This window comes from Sycon ciliatum, chromosome 5 (assembly GCF_964019385.1).
Source record: "Sycon ciliatum chromosome 5, ocSycCili1.1, whole genome shotgun sequence".
NCBI classification, from domain to species: Eukaryota; Metazoa; Porifera; class Calcarea; order Leucosolenida; family Sycettidae; genus Sycon; species Sycon ciliatum.
The window spans coordinates 3,471,023-3,486,876 of record NC_088647.1 but is presented as its reverse complement, the minus strand read 5'-3'; the positions used below and the strand labels follow the sequence as shown (position 1 = coordinate 3,486,876).

General features: G+C 46.6%; 1 protein-coding gene across 2 annotated transcripts in view; it reads right to left on the bottom strand.

Annotated features, from left to right (window-relative positions):
* Positions 1 to 645: 645 nt before the first annotated feature.
* The window catches only part of LOC135817204 (rho GTPase-activating protein 7-like), a 31,953-nt gene continuing 16,744 nt past the window's right edge, over positions 646 to 15,854 (bottom strand). For both annotated transcript variants that reach the window (XM_065330334.1, XM_065330333.1), the window contains exons 7-19: positions 15,414 to 15,476; positions 14,231 to 14,371; positions 13,836 to 13,891; positions 13,253 to 13,351; positions 12,569 to 12,778; positions 11,721 to 11,851; positions 10,657 to 10,803; positions 9,984 to 10,037; positions 9,176 to 9,328; positions 6,033 to 6,199; positions 4,908 to 5,033; positions 3,470 to 3,640; positions 646 to 1,992 (exon numbers count right to left, since the gene is read on the bottom strand). In XM_065330334.1, coding sequence (XP_065186406.1) covers positions 1,851 to 1,992; positions 3,470 to 3,640; positions 4,908 to 5,033; positions 6,033 to 6,199; positions 9,176 to 9,328; positions 9,984 to 10,037; positions 10,657 to 10,803; positions 11,721 to 11,851; positions 12,569 to 12,778; positions 13,253 to 13,351; positions 13,836 to 13,891; positions 14,231 to 14,371; positions 15,414 to 15,476 — 1,660 coding nt within the window. In that variant the 3' untranslated portion in view covers positions 646 to 1,850. The remainder of the gene's footprint in view (positions 1,993 to 3,469; positions 3,641 to 4,907; positions 5,034 to 6,032; positions 6,200 to 9,175; positions 9,329 to 9,983; positions 10,038 to 10,656; positions 10,804 to 11,720; positions 11,852 to 12,568; positions 12,779 to 13,252; positions 13,352 to 13,835; positions 13,892 to 14,230; positions 14,372 to 15,413; positions 15,477 to 15,854) is intronic.

The following is a 15,854-nucleotide window of genomic DNA, read 5'->3' as shown; positions in this document are numbered from 1 at the left end:
GTGTACCAAAACTGGTCACGTGGGTCTCCCCGGGAGAGGGGAGAAAGACTCAAAAGGAATCTTGGAAAGATGACTCAATTGCCTATTGAACCGCCTAACGGCCGACACCCCCTGAAATCCCCAAAACTCAAGATCTGGGTGGACTTGAAAATGATCCCACTTATGGGCTCACCGCACCTCAGTTAAAAAGGATTGACGGCATCAGGCCATTCATTCAGGGTACCCGTCCAGGGATCCAGCTGCAGTTCCCCCTGCCCCCAGTGAAGGTAATACTTGCTACTAGTGTGGGTTGCTAAATCAGAGTGGATTTGATATAAGCTTCACTGCACCATTGATTACACAAGAGTTAATCTAGCCAGAAGCAGTCCATGGTTAACAGGTATGTATACTTCAAATAGAAAGTATATGAACCCTGGAACCAACAAAGGTGGCAGGTACAACATTACGCCTTCAAAAAGCCGAGCCCGTTGGCAACAGGCCCTACACAATCAGGCATAAGTGTACCCACCAACCGAACTAGCTGGCACAACACACACACACACACACACACACACATACACACGCACGCACGCACACACACACACACACACACACACACACACACACACACACACACACACACAAGATGTGTTCGTTTCACAAGGCGTTAGTATGCATTGTCTATATCGTATTGTCTGCGAGAATCATACCGAAAAGTAGTTTGCAGTCTCGAAAGTTGGGCTGCTTGCCAGCATAGAAGCACGTAATAGGTATACAGTATCATAATACTTCAGTCTAAGTTTGTTGGATCTATTTCTGTGATAGAGGAAAGATAGCTTGTTGAAGGTAGAGCAAAAATAGATACGGGGTTCTGGCAACAAGGATCCAGCAGCGGTCAGAATTTCAGAATTTGACAGAAGAAACGACATAATCCGGTCAGAAAGAGCCAAGCCAGCGGCCAAAAGGGAGGGTTGAACAAAATCGGGACAGGAAGGCGATACGCACAGACATAGCTGCGGGCGGCAAGTCGGAGCGAGCAAACACACAAGAAATAGTGGAATATTGCCAGGCTAGACAGCAGAAAAAAGCATATGGCAGAGAGCGGAAGTTATACCGGTACTACGTCCGGGACAAGAAGAAGCCGCCACAAGAAAAGTGCAAGCAATAACAAAAACAACAACAACGACGACGACAACAACAACGACAACAACAACAACAAACACACAGCACTATGTGGCATGAAGGATTTTTCTAGAGCATACTAAGCTATGTACAGCTATATATAAATATATATAATGGAAAAGCTTGTCAGTGCAATATACAGACAGTGCGGCAGACAGTGGGGTTAGAGTGGATTATGGTCTAGTCAACATAACAGCATACACACACACACACACACACACACACACACACACACATACGGGAGACGAAAGTATACTACAGGGGCTGAACACTCTACTTCCATTGCACCTTCAGCGTCAAGGTCGAGGATAGCAAACACTCCGCGATGCAAGGTCTCCGAGGTGCGGCAAGGCAGCCACTGATCAGAAGCCAAGTCATCTTCCTAGTTGAGAATGTTGCGCTCCAATGACAATGAGTAGTAACAAGGGTATCCAGAAGTGCAAACGCCATCGTGACCCACAGCAAGCCAGAGTAGCAGCACCAGTGGCAAGAGATCAACCAGTAGGTGGTGCTAGCGGCACTGGTGATGGGGATATATCAGGGTACAGTCACAGAGCCGACAGGCAGATAAGCTAGAGACCTAAAGGCTAAACTGGGACAGAGCTAGATAGAGCTAGCGGAGGAGAAAGATCGAGACGCTCATACAATATTATATGTCCGTGTGCCTTCTTCCTCCACGGTGCCATCCGTTACAGGATACTGTATGAAGGACCAGGGCGCGAGCGTGGTGACGGTTGAATGGAGAACTCCGGTGAGAAGGAGTCACGGATATTGCACACCTGCGCCACACTCCACGGTCCGTAGTTCTTGTAAAAGTTGAGTGACCGACCACTGCATTAATAGTGCGGACACACATGGACAAACACATGCACATACACACACAAACACAATCAGTTGCACACGTCTCTGATGTACGGAGGAAATGGGGCTCTCGGTGTATCTCAACTGTACAGAAACAATAGACACCCTTTAATAGCAAACAATGGTAACGCTATTTTTTACGGTACTCGTACCTTGATCACCCAAATAGCGTTGAAGCTGCAGCGTATAAACGTTATGGGGACTGATTTATCGTTGTGATCAACGGTACGTGTTTTAGCCAAATATTGCATAGTCCGTACGCATTTCACCTTGTATCGCGTATATGGTGACAAAAATGGTTGTACCGCACGAAATCAAAGCTATTCTCGTGGCAACAGCGTACTAAAAATAGCGTGCATCTTGCTAAAGGTGGAACCCAAATCACGGTATTTTCACCCTTACGATAATACCGTTACAACATAACGTTTTTTTGCTAAGGGTGTCTAATGTCAAAATAACACCTTGTAGTGCCATTCTAAAACGATTTTCACGCAGAAAGTATGTCAATCCCCAAAGTCTCCATGATCAGCGCCACATTGGTGTATAAGCTGCATTAAACCTCATGGAGGCAAAATGGCATATTTAGGGGGCGTTCAAATCGTCACGCTTTGACTTTTTCGATGAGATTCGTTTTTCTGAAGAGGTGGCTAATTGGCCTCTTCAGAAAACGAAAGTCACCTCGAAACTCCACAACCTCATCCAATGGGAGAGGTGGATTAGTTTAGAAGAGCTTGGAATATTCCCCGCGAAATCTGCCTTTTGTATATGCATTTCCCGTAGAAACTACGACAAAACTTGCCCATATGGCAAGGTAAGCCCATTTTCACGTGGGATCCATGCTTGGAAAACCTCATTGCTATGCCAATTCCAAAGGAAAGAGTGAGGGATATTGGGATTCTTCAACTAATCTCTTCTAAGATGTTTCTCGAAAAGGTGACGAGGATAATTTGAACTTGCCCTTGTAGGCTTGCCCCTTTTCGATATCATTTTTATTGGGGGGGGGGGGGGGGGGGGGGGGTAGCTCTGACAACATAATAGACGCAGGGGCGTAGCACCCGCTACGACTGGTACGACCATGGCCGTACCACTTTTCGAAAAGTGTGGTCCGTCCGGAACGTGCAAAACCGTAATAAAAAATCAGGACCCATCGATGCATATGCGCATCAGACTTTGACCTTTTTCTAGACTCGTACTCGTAGATCTGCCATGCATCTGTGCATGTCCATGCACGTCTCTTCTGCCCGTGAAATAATTCTATGACTTATAAACTGTGCCAGAAGTGTGCCAGAAGTTCCCAGAACGCAGGATTTTGTGTCTTTTTTTACAAAATTTTCCCGCGGGGAGGTCCCCCGGACCCCCTCCAAAACGGCCTTCAGCCGCCGACCTTCGGTCGTACCACTTCCAAAACCCCTCCTACGCCCCTGAGACGGCACGGTGAAACACTCACCATAGATCATGCCTGGTAATAAGGGTGAGCCTGGAGAGATTTGCAGCGAGTGGTTCGATGACGTAGCGTGTTGCCAACTCAGTGATGACGACACCGCCCTGCCATGTTGCCTTCGGGTGTTGCACGCTGGTAGCCATGATGATAGAGATATCCTCACGGTTAATCCATGACCTTGAGGAGAGAAATGGAGAGATAGATAAAGAGAGCGAGAGCGAGAGAGAGAGAGAGAGAGAGGGAGGGAGAGAGAGAGAGGGAGAGAGAGAGAGAGAGAGAGAGAGAGATAAGGCCACGGATTGACGAACAAATCTACTGAGTAATAAACAAGGACTGCTCTTATACATGTAGCTAACATAGGCAGATGCATACCCAGGGCACAACCAAGCATACGATCGAATCACACACGAGGAGTTTGACTGCAAAAGAAAGAAGTAACTTTTCTTCTCCGTTCCCACAGTTACTCCCACCCGGGATAATCTGATGTGACTGCCAAGTGCGACATAACCATTTTTGAAAGGATTCGTTTTACGTGCGTGTGTCTACTTCCAGAAAATCCATAGTGACAGTGATTCTTGCCGAAATTTGAATGCAAGAATTATGCATCAAGACACTCATTGACCTGAGAGGACTACACTGATGCCGTATTCTCTAGTCCCAGACTCGGCACTTGTCATGCTTTGCAAGTTTGCACCTAATCTCCTCGCAGGAGTGTTCAATCAGAATGTCTGGTAGAAGAAGAGGCAGAATGAAGGTGAGCATGTACAAAGAGAACTAGAAAGAAAGGGAGTAGGCACGGCATAACACGACGTACAGTCGACGCCTGATATAGCGAACACCATTGACCATTGTGCAGGAGAATTAGTTCTTTATAACCGAAGTTCGTTATAACAGAAATGCAATAAACACTATACAAAAATGAACTCGGATGGAGAGCCAAGGAAAATAACCTTCACCTTCCCCTCCTTATGTTATTTTTATAACTTAGAACCTTCCAAGTTGGAAGCCTGTTGGAGTGCGCATCCAAGATGTGCTAGAGCTGTTAGCCAGTTAGTTGTAGAACGTCAGCACCGTCGGTCAGTGTTGTGCAATGTTATCGCATGAGCTGATTGTTTAGTAACTGGTGGTGTTAGTGGACATTATAGTGTAACTTGTAGTTCCTTGGTCTTTTTACATTTTATAAACTACACAAAAAGCAAGTCCTGACCGGCAAGTGGCCCATGATAGTACAAATGCACTTGGTTTACATGCGGCCCTACAAGATTTGGTTCGTTATAGACGAAAACTGTTTGCTAGAAAGGGTCAATTTTGTATGGGTTCAAACAGGGATTTGGACAAGGGTTCGCTATCACGAAACTCGCTATATGCAAGTTCGTTATAAGTGCAGTCGACTGTATGCCATATGAATATTATGGACAGCTGAATACATGTAAAGTATACACACCTTAGCACAACTGATTCCCGATTTGGCTGAGATGGCATTGACCTACACACATATTGGTACACCTCCGTCGAGTCATCTAACACCTCCAGGCATTGTGACGTTACAAACTGACTATCCCAATTATTCCTGAAATGAGAGAGAGAGAGAGAGAGCAGAGCAGAGAGAAAGAGAGAGTTAAACAAGGCAAGATATTTACAGGTCAGGCTGAGCAGCTCAGGAGTGAAACAGTGGGACAGGAGCCAAACAACCCCCCCTGATCCATGACTATGCGGGCGTATTTTTACCCATTAACGCACTCTCCACATACAGGCATGCACCCGGCTCAGAACACATTGTTTTCTGGTGTGAGTCAAGTCGTCGGAAAGCAAAAGTGACAAAGGAGTCTCTCTTTTCTCTTTCTCTCTCTCTAAAGCAAGATTTGGAAAGCACGCGTGGGAGAGTGGCGCGCGCTACGCATGCGCATGTATAGCAATGACATCATAATCAGATGCATGATCATCAGACTAAGTATGAGTGGTAGATGTTCCACGTTCGTTAACAAGGCTTAGCGCACATGCTAAACCACCACTAGCATGGAAGATACAGTGCATGCTATTGCAGATAGGAAACGAGGAAATTTCTGGGCCGGTCTTGAGCAATCATGTGGTAACGTATCACAAGATAACAATTGGCCGTGGGTGGACAGCAGTTCTGTATAACATGTACGTTTAGGTGTACAATGTATTAACATTTCGGTGTCAGGAACCTGCCTGGTTTCAGGTGTACAGGTAATGTAGAATTAGGTGACCAGCGCAGCATTACCTTCACATTCAGTGCATACTCTAGTGCCTTTTACAGGGGCATGGGAAGATAACTTAGGGTGGTACGGCCAGCCATCTGAGGTAGAGTTTACTTGTTAAGAGAGGTGGCTACGCTGAAATTTGTCAAAATTTAGAGTAGAAATCAGTGCTTTTGATTGATTCATGGGGTACCTTGGGGCAAAGAGTGGTACGGTCAATACCGTAGTGACCATAGCGTGTTCGACGCCCCTGCTTTTAGGTGACCTGGTTTCTTTACCGAAATTGCCGAAATCAAAGTTACACCGAAAACAACGTGTCGAACAGTACTACAAGGACAACGCCATACCGTTCCCATAGGATTCTCCGCTGGATGTCGGCAGGATTTGCAGGCACATCCACCACACCTCGCCAGAGCTGCAACTTGTGGCCGTCGCGCACCTTCTTTTTGCTGATCTCGCACGAATGCGGCGAAGACACCTGGATCCAGCCATTCTTATAGCCAGAGTTATGCTCCTATGCCATAGCAAACAATAATTCGCATCACACACATACACACACACACACACACAAGTACGGACAAGTCTCTCATGAAATGTGCAGAGTACCTTAAACCAGTGAATACCTATTCGTACGTAACAGAAGGGATACGGATATTCGTACGTAATAGATACAAAAGTAAAGTCCAGCCGTGCTTGGATCTGTCAGATTGTGGAGCACAGCCTGTGCTAATCTTCTGCCATGGATTACATGGCCATGCAATATTTGCACAATTGCCTGTCACTCCCATTCCTCTGCATAATCGCTGCCCAATCCTGGCTTCACTGTTTTCGGCCGCATTATGATGCGCATAATTTGAGGGATTTGTCCGAGCAAATCACAGGGATAGGCTAAAATACCACAGTCTGGTGAACTACAAGACCACCTAGGTGTGTTGATGAGGGGACCCAGAAATATTGTTAAATATCAAGGAGGGGCACACCACTTACGTGCATGTTGAAATAAATTAAACTGCTTTCACGTATTATAGTCGCAATTGCCTGTCACTCCCATTCCTCTGCATAATTGCTGCCCAATCCTGGCTTCACTGTTTTCGGCCGCATTATGATGCGCATAATTTGAGGGATTTGTCCGTGCAAATCACAGGGATAGGCTAAAATACCACAGTCTGGTGAACTACAAGACCGCCTAGGTGTGTTGATGAGGGGACCCAGAAATATTGTTAAATATCAAGGAGGGGCACACCACTTACGTGCATGTTGAAATAAATTAAACTGCTTTCACGAATTATAGTCGCGAAACTCCCTACTCCACATACCGTAAAATCCCGCCAGCGCGCCCCTACTAGGCACTTCAGTCACGTGACAAGACCTGTCAAATTTTGCTAAGGTGAGAGTGCGTACTTGCGTGGTATCACTCAAGTGCCTATGCAAAACTGTACAGGTACGCGCCATGCTTCGTTGTACGGGCCTGTAGTTCAGTGCATCGTGCTGCTCTGGCGTTCAGCTTTCAGTAGAGCCTACATACGTCATAGTGCGTACATTTTTGAGACTTGCAGGTCATGTACACTTCCAGCAAAGAGTTTTTTCACAAGGAAATGTTGTTAGTACGCGTTGGAAACGTTGCCTATCGTCTTCAGCGTCGTGTTTCCATTCAGAAACAGTTGAGTTCTTGTTCACCAGGGTTTGCGCATAGCTGCGCAAGGAGGAAATATGGACGTAGATAGTGAGGAGAAGGGCTTGAGGCGGAGGAGAAAGATGCGTCGTCGTCCTACCTGAGCCAGTTTTCAAAGCGTGCTGAAAGCCAATGTTTGACCCTGTTGTGCTTGAACGGCTACTGATGTTTACGAACAATCAAACGGCACAGTGGCTACAGGAGAAATCCGCCGATGAGAGGGACACTTTGATCGACGCATCCAGGCGCGCTGCACCAAAATTCTGTGAGAATCTCGAGGCTCGCCAGCAGACAATTCATGACTGCTGTATGGAGCAAGTGAAGGAGAAGGAGGCAGGTAGCACACGCAAGAAAGAACAACATCAAAAGAAAAGGAGACTTTGACGGAGACCACGGCTGTAGGTGGACTCTGGATCTCGAAGGAGGCAGCACAGGAGCAGCTCTCAAAAATGTTCTGCGTCACTGACGAACGCCTTGCTCTCAATTCGCAGCTTCACTTCTGCAAGTTTGTTCTGCTGCAGAAGGTCCGAAGTAATTTAGTTTGCACTTTCTACTGGTACAAAGGAGCTGCCAATAGAGAAACTGGTTTCCAACATCGAACCTCTGTTTGAAGTGGCGTTAACGTGTGCATGTGCGTTGTGTATGCAGAAATTCCGCTTTCAATTCATTTTGCGTATGGTATCTCGGTGTGCTTACCTTCTGAGTGCCAGAAGAATGTCTTTTATAGCATTTAGCAGCAGCAGTGGCCTGCTGGTGAACTCTATGTCGATATTAGCTAATTTCACAGCAAACCGAAGCTGTTACTATGGGGTTGCCATGGGTTACTATGGGTTGCTATGGGGTTGCTATGGTGATTGTGGTAACAATTGCCGTATTCTGGACTATTGTGAACTTTGATTAGTATTTTGTTCATCCATAAACACTTGTTGGTGTTTGTGAGAGCCGTGTGTTCGAAAATGCCACTCTGAAGTTTTGCGACTATATCCACTGATAACACTTTGGAGATGCTGTTGATACCACAAATTGTATTGTTTTCGCCTTATGCAATTGCCTCTCTTCAACCCTTCATATCTCACTTGTGTCTTTGTGGATTTCAATGAAATTTTGTGTGTGACCTTGTGATATCCACCACTGTCGATTTACGATGCTAAACCTGGGAGAAACCTGACTGGAAAAAACCGGCTGAAGTGCCTACCCCTACCTCCTCGACGCTTCAGGTGGGGAGGGGCGGATGGGCGAGTCCTACTTGCCGCATTCAGTGCTACATGAAAAAGTACTCACCCTACGAAAACTGTTCGTGCATCTCGTACACCGACCAAAGGTCAAGAGCCAGGAGTCGTACAGACCCGTCAAAACTCAGGGTTTGTGCGATCCCTGGTCAAGAGGGTGGGCACTGTTGCGTACATTTCCAACGGGGGCGAGCACGCGTCTGCAGTACAGTACGGCAGCACAGACTGTGATAGAGTCATACGAGGATACAATCAATCACGTCCCTGACAAGAAGTCAGGGAGGGGCGGATAGGAGAGACGGGGCGCTCTGGCAGGATTTTACGGTACATGTAGACTGTCACTACTTTTTCAGAATTACAATGTATGTACCTCATTTTTCATGAATTCACTTGACTGCATACAAAGATGCATTGTGCATGATGACACCTTTGCATCGCAAAAGCTTTCCACTGTCATAAACGACACATATGGCAGTCAATTTCAAAGTTGCGAAGAGACCCCCTCCCTCCATGCACACAGACAGAGAGACAGACACAACTCTCCAGATGTGCCCCCGGCTAGACTCTGCCGCAATAAAACGCCACTGACCTTGAGCATTCCCTGGAAGCAAAACTCGACGTAGTTCACATAGTCACCCACGCCATCGGCATCCTTGCCCAGTTCTGAGATGTGAGCTGCCTCAGTGAAATCCAGAGGATTTGTCGATGTGTGTAAGCTGATCATAAGCGTGTCCATGGGGACCTGGGAAGAGAGGCACAAGGATAGACAGGAATACACATTACGGGGTCGGATGGACACAGTCAGTATTTGTTCAATCAGTAAATGAAAAAAAGCAGCTGCCACTGCTCCTACCATTGTTAGGTATTTGCCCAGTAATGCCAGGCAACAACCGAGGTTAAGTTTCAAATCAAACCAGTGAATGGCTGAAAATATGTTGGTACTAAGGAGACATTGAATTGGAAAGATAGTCAATCAGACAGTTTGTCTGCCAACTGAAACTGGACTGTCTACCAGCGCACAAACTACGAGTACAAGGATCTGACCCTCATACAGAATACAACATTGGTATTGACTATTGAGCAAATGTGCAGAGAAAGCAGCCACAGTTACCACTCTCTTGAAGCCACACTAGCTCTAACTAATGAGCAAAGTCGGACAGGGAGAGTGTCAATCACCCAACTGTGCTCTGTGATAGAAGATGGTGTCCAGGACCGCCGGAAGCAGTTTTTGATTGGTCCGGTAGCATCATGGCCGTTCATACAGTTTGTGTATGGTATCGCGGGTACACATACCCTCCACAGCAGGAAACATGTGTTGGTGGCTGAAAATGTTGTCCGGTATAACCTGACCAACCGGACCGGTTCCGCTGGGCCTGGTGTCTGTTATGGAGACTCACCCGCTGTAGGTGGTCCACATTCGTGATCATCATCTCCAAAGTGCTGATGGCGTTCTGTGGACATGATACGAATGCAAGAAATTAGCATCACACAGAAAATGAACAGAAGTTATGGCAATGACAGGCACAACAGCAACAGCAACCGCAGCAACAACAACAACAGCAGCAGCAGCAGCAACAACAACAACAACAGCAACGACAACAAAAACAACAACCTCTTATTGGTGATTGGCCATCGCGAGAATAACGATTTGAAACAAAAACGACAACAAAAACAACAAAGAATACTATCACCAAGAACTGCACCTACACTGTGAGACAATAGAGACAAAGAAAAGTTGGCCAGACCAGTGCCATGATGGCTACTCAAAGTTGGATGGATGATTGCTCCGTAATATGATTATGAGTGAGAGATTTGCAGCCCTTTACTTTAGATACGTGAGCTGACTATGCTTCTGCTTGGTTAGAATGTAGGTGGGAAGTTAAAAGGGGGTTCGTCGGCCCTCTTTAATATTGGCTGCGACCTGCAATCATAAGTCAGCCGGGTGAAGACCGGAGCAGTGGGTGCGACCACACTTGAAAAGGCGAGAAACTCAGCTTCCAGACAGTAACACAAGACACCCCTCCCCCAGTGTCATGAACCACACAATGTAAGCTATTTCTTTTTACTCACAGAGCTCTCATCATAATCTGCCTTCTTCTTGGACTTGCTGAGTTTACGAGACGCTGTTGGACTCGTGTGACCGTTTGACACATCACCCGCCGCCGTTAGGTGGAACAGGGTTGGCGCAAACACCACTGCCAAGTTGTGGACGTCCATCTGGGCATACCATCAAATAATAACACAAGACATGATTTCACAGCAGATGGTACGCAACAATAAGCACTGCAGACTAATGCCTGCAAACAACCAACACAGGCATGCTACATGAGCTAAGTTGGACGCTGAAAAGATGTTATGCCACAGAGAACAACATGGTTGTAATTCTGCTACCTTCCCGTCATCGATCATGTTAGTGGTGGTTTAGCGTGTGCGCTAAGCCCTGTTAACGAACGTGGAACATCTACCACTCATACTTAGTCTGATGATCATGCATCTGATTATGATGTCATTGCTATACATGCGCATGCGCAGCGCGCGCCACTCTCCCACGCATGCATTCCAAATCTTGCTTTAGAGAGAGAGAAGGAGAAAAGAGAGACTCCTTTGTCACTTTTGCTTTCTGACGACTTGACTGTTCACTGGTTTGTCCGTCAGTGTCAATTTCCCCTTCCCTCCCAACCCCATTCGACTGGGGATCACTATCTCTCCGTCACTGTCACCATAATTTCCTCAATAACAGTGTCAGTACAACTCTTGTCAATATACTTATATCGGGTGAGGGCAGTCTATCTCCGCAGCTGGCTCATTTCAATCACTACCGGTCGCAGCTCCTGCCCACGGCAGGCCGACCGTCTCTCGTTCACACTCTGTGTGCTCCAGGTCACAGCTCCTGCGCAGAGCAGGCCGACCTGTCTGTCTCTCTCTCACACACACTATGTGTGCACCGGGTCACAGCTCCTGCGCAGAGCAGGCCGACCTGTCTTTCTCATGCACGCCAGCTGCTCCGCCCAATATCCCTGATATGCCAACCAGAAAACAATGTGTTCTGAGCCGGGTGCATGCCTGTATGTGGAGAGTGCGTTAATTATGTGTTATCGGATGCAAGCTGTGTAAAGACTACGCTCTCCACTGACCTTCGTCTGAGCATGATGTTCAGAGATGTTACGCAGAAAGGACAGGATGCAGAAAATTGTTTCTCTGTGCTCATCAGGCAGCAGCAGCATGATGTGCTGAAACGCCTGTATCTGCAACTCTTCAGGCACAACTGAAAGCACAGTGATCAGAAGAGCAGGACACAGGACACAAAATGAAATCAGCTGGGCCCATTGCCGCTTCGCTGCGGGCAAACAAGACCAGATGAAGCCACAGCTTAATTTCCACATGCATCTAGTTGTACACGTAGCACAGAGCAGCAGACTGGATTTGAATCGGTTCAAACCCACTCAAATAGTTGAAAGCATTCCTAACACACGCATGGTCGTCCTGAAACTCATGCAGCACACACCCGAATAAGACCGACACTTGCTATTGAAATACAGAATAATCGTATCTGCTCCCGAAGGGAACTCACGACGGCCGCTAACACCCGGTAAACCCTAGCGGCAGAAGCAGAGCCTAACTATGGGGACGAGGGGAAAAGTCTCACAACCACTTGCACAAGTGCCGAGAAACCCCACTAGCCGCATCCATGTACCCTTTGCGCCTGGCCACAAGTTCCCAGTTGACTGTGGGTAGCAGCATGGCTGGAAAAAACGCTCCCAGGTGTAGCTTCTCAACAAAGTACATGATTGTACATATCCCCGGTCCCCAAGACGGCATGTCATACTAAGGATCCATTCCATTGTACTACTTTCTAGTGCGCACACATGCACACATGAACACACAACCACACACACGCACCCAAACGCAACACACACACACGCAAACACACACGTCCACAGCAGCAGTAACACCACCGCTGAGTGACTGTATTGTCACTTACAAGCACCGATCAAAATGATCACTTCTGTCATTTTTGGCGTGAACAGCCGGCCCGGTATATCACGGAAATACTCCTTGACCAGGCAGGCAATGTCTGGCATTGGAATCTCAGAAAAATCAATGGGATCCTCCGATGTGCTTGCCTTCTTCTTGAACTCTCGGATTCGTTTGGAAGAGCCGGCAACTCGAAACAGACCATGCGTTTCAATCCCTATGCCAGCACAGAAAAGTGGTCAGGAAAGCAAAGCAGGATATCAGACAAGAATAACAGTACATACAGTACACTCTTTAAGTTTTCTGTACACTGTAGAATATTGCTGTTGTGGATACCTCCTCAAAATGGACATCATTCCACAGCCAGACAATGCTTCCGATTGCTTTCAATCAACATTGCATTGGACTCTGTAATGCAGACGCCTTCTGGTTTGGTTGCCCGGGTGCCTGTACATACAATGTATATGCAAGAGAGTCCACCCTACTGTAGATATTTTGAAGTATGAACATACACATGGATAGCCAGGAATGCTCTCACATGCTTCACAACACGACAAGGACTTGCACACACATGTTAGATCACCATCAGGCATGTTGAGCAGGCAACAGCGTGTCATAAAACGGCAGTAAAGGTTGTGCTCGAGCAAAGACGTTGCAGCATTCAGTGCATCCGGCAGCAGTGTTCACTGACCTCTACATAGGATATAGTCTAAAGCAAACATGATGTGCCGTGGTAGTGGGTGACCATGGCGTCTTGTTAGGACGTCCAGCGGAACTCCAAATAATGTTGCTGCAGCAAATAACAACAATGGCCACAGCAACATCTCGTACTTGACACTTGCCAACTCTGCAGACAGGTCGCTGTCCCTATCCCTTCTCGTAATCTGTTGAAATCCCAGAAAATACTTTTGCTCCATAATTCTGTTGGACTGTATGCTCTTATAGCGCACACTCCTGCCCACACACTCAAGTAGACGTTAACCCCTGTCAACTCAACTTTGCCTCGCTATTTCTCCTCTCGCATACTTTTTATCGCTTATTGGCCACTAACCATTGTGAGGATAAAGATTTGAACAACAACAACAACAACAACAGCAACAATAACAACAGCAGATCAAACTGCACCGTGACATTTCTTAGGGTGAAGACGGGAATGTAACACAAACAACTCTTTCATTTGGCAGTTAACAATGGCGTGACTCTTGATGCGGCGGCACACAAAGCTATACAATGTAGTTATTGCACAAGTGAACCATAGATTTCCAATGGCTTACCAGTCCTGTCATAGTCAAACGTCTTCTTTCTCGTGTAGTCTAAATAACTGATGATCCTGAGGGGCAACAGTGCATGTACATGAGGTGAAACTTAGACGCATCTGCACAAACTACTGGCAGCCGTTGAAATAGCAGCCAATGTGGACAGCGGAAAAGCAGATGCGGGGAAAGGAAAAATGGCCTACACTACATCCAATATGCCAATATGAGTCATGGTTAGGGTAGGATACTGTACGCATAGACACATGTGTGGGATGTAGAGTAGGCAAGCATACCCAGATAGTTCGGATGCACCCATCGCACACATTCACACGCATTATGTGAATTAACGTTACTGTCGCACGTGCTCACACAATGCAGCAAGCAACGGGCGTGGCATATGCCGCCGCACTTACTTTTGCCGTTTACTTTTGGGCAGTTGTGGGGTGATGTAGCACTCCAACTGCGACGTGAGCTTGAGCAGTGACATATGCTGCACCATTTGCATCCGGCTGACAGTCAGGCTGCAGGTAAGGTTATTCGGTGGTTTCTGCACGCTGATTGTCAGTGAGGAGCTGCAGCAAGTCATACAGTTGACATAAACTTGGTCAAGCCGTGCAATGTTATCGCGTGAGCTGATTGTAAAGTAACAGGTGGTGTTAGTGGATAATTATAGCGTAACTTGTAGCTCTTTGGTCCTTTTTTCTTATAAATTAATCCTTGGCTCTCCTCCCGAGTCTAGTTTACATAAACAGTCAACTTTACACGCTACTTTCACCACAAACCTCGAAGCACCGTTTACACAATCAGCTCACAACAAGAATGCACAGGATAGCTTGAACAGACCGCCAAGAAAACTTAGCAGGTGCAGGTGAAGCAGAAGAAGATTGCACAACTCTGTCATGCAGGCAACACCGTGTTGCACACTTACACAGTCAGGTCAGCAGATGCAACACGCGGTGCATTTACGTTCAAGATTGACAGCAACGATGTCAACGAGATAGAGGAAACGAACAAACACACACACACATACACACACACACACACATACACACACGCACATGGGCAAACACATACATATACGGCAATTAATTAAGTGTGTCTACACATTCTTCTTTTCTTACATGTACTGTAATGCCATTGTGAATGCTTGTGAATTTCATCATGGATCTTTTGCCTCCTCTTTTTTGACATGAAACACTGATCGCTACAAGTTTCCTTGCAAATTCATGCTGGTTTAACGTCAAAAAAAAGAGTTCTACCTGCCCAGATGAGCAGTTTGACAGTAGACAAAGCAACATATCAACAATAGCAATGGAACATGATGCATATCAACAATAGCAATGGAACATGATGCATATCAAAATCAAGTCATTTTCGTTTGCTCACTGGAGAAACTTGCCTGCGATTCGAAAACACGATTATGGCAAACTAAAGATAAGCAGACAGGTAGGTAGGCGGAGAGAGAGAGAGAGAAAGAGGAGAGAGAGAGAGAGAGAAAGAGGAGAGAGAGAGAGAGAGAGGAGAGAGAGAGAGGGAGAGAGAGAGAGAGAGGAGAGAGAGAGAACAGTTTGTATGAAAGCTATCAGCTCCACTCACTGGTCCTGTGCGATGGTTGGCATATGACGATTGGTAAAGCTGTGCCACCGTTGTCTTCTATTACTGCATGGTTACAACACAGAAACAGGACAGGACACCATTGTGCCCAAGGAAATTAGTATTAGAGCAGTATCGCCAAGAGTAGATAAACAAGAGTGTGGAACTCGCGGATGGGTAGGCCCACGGCGGAATTTTTTGTTGACGTAATCTTTTCGACAACGCACGCGCTGCGAGTCTTTCGGAAAGTTTTCCCTCGTGCTCTTGGCCGGCTTTACACTACAAGGCCGGTGCCCAGCACGAGCGCTCACACTGCTCTGCGGCAAAATGCGCGTTCTTCTGAAAAATTATGACGTCAACAAAAAATTCCGCCTAGGGCGGGGGTATCTGCAGATTATGCAGGAGAGATTTGGAGTTGCACACTCTTGTTTATCTACTCTTGGT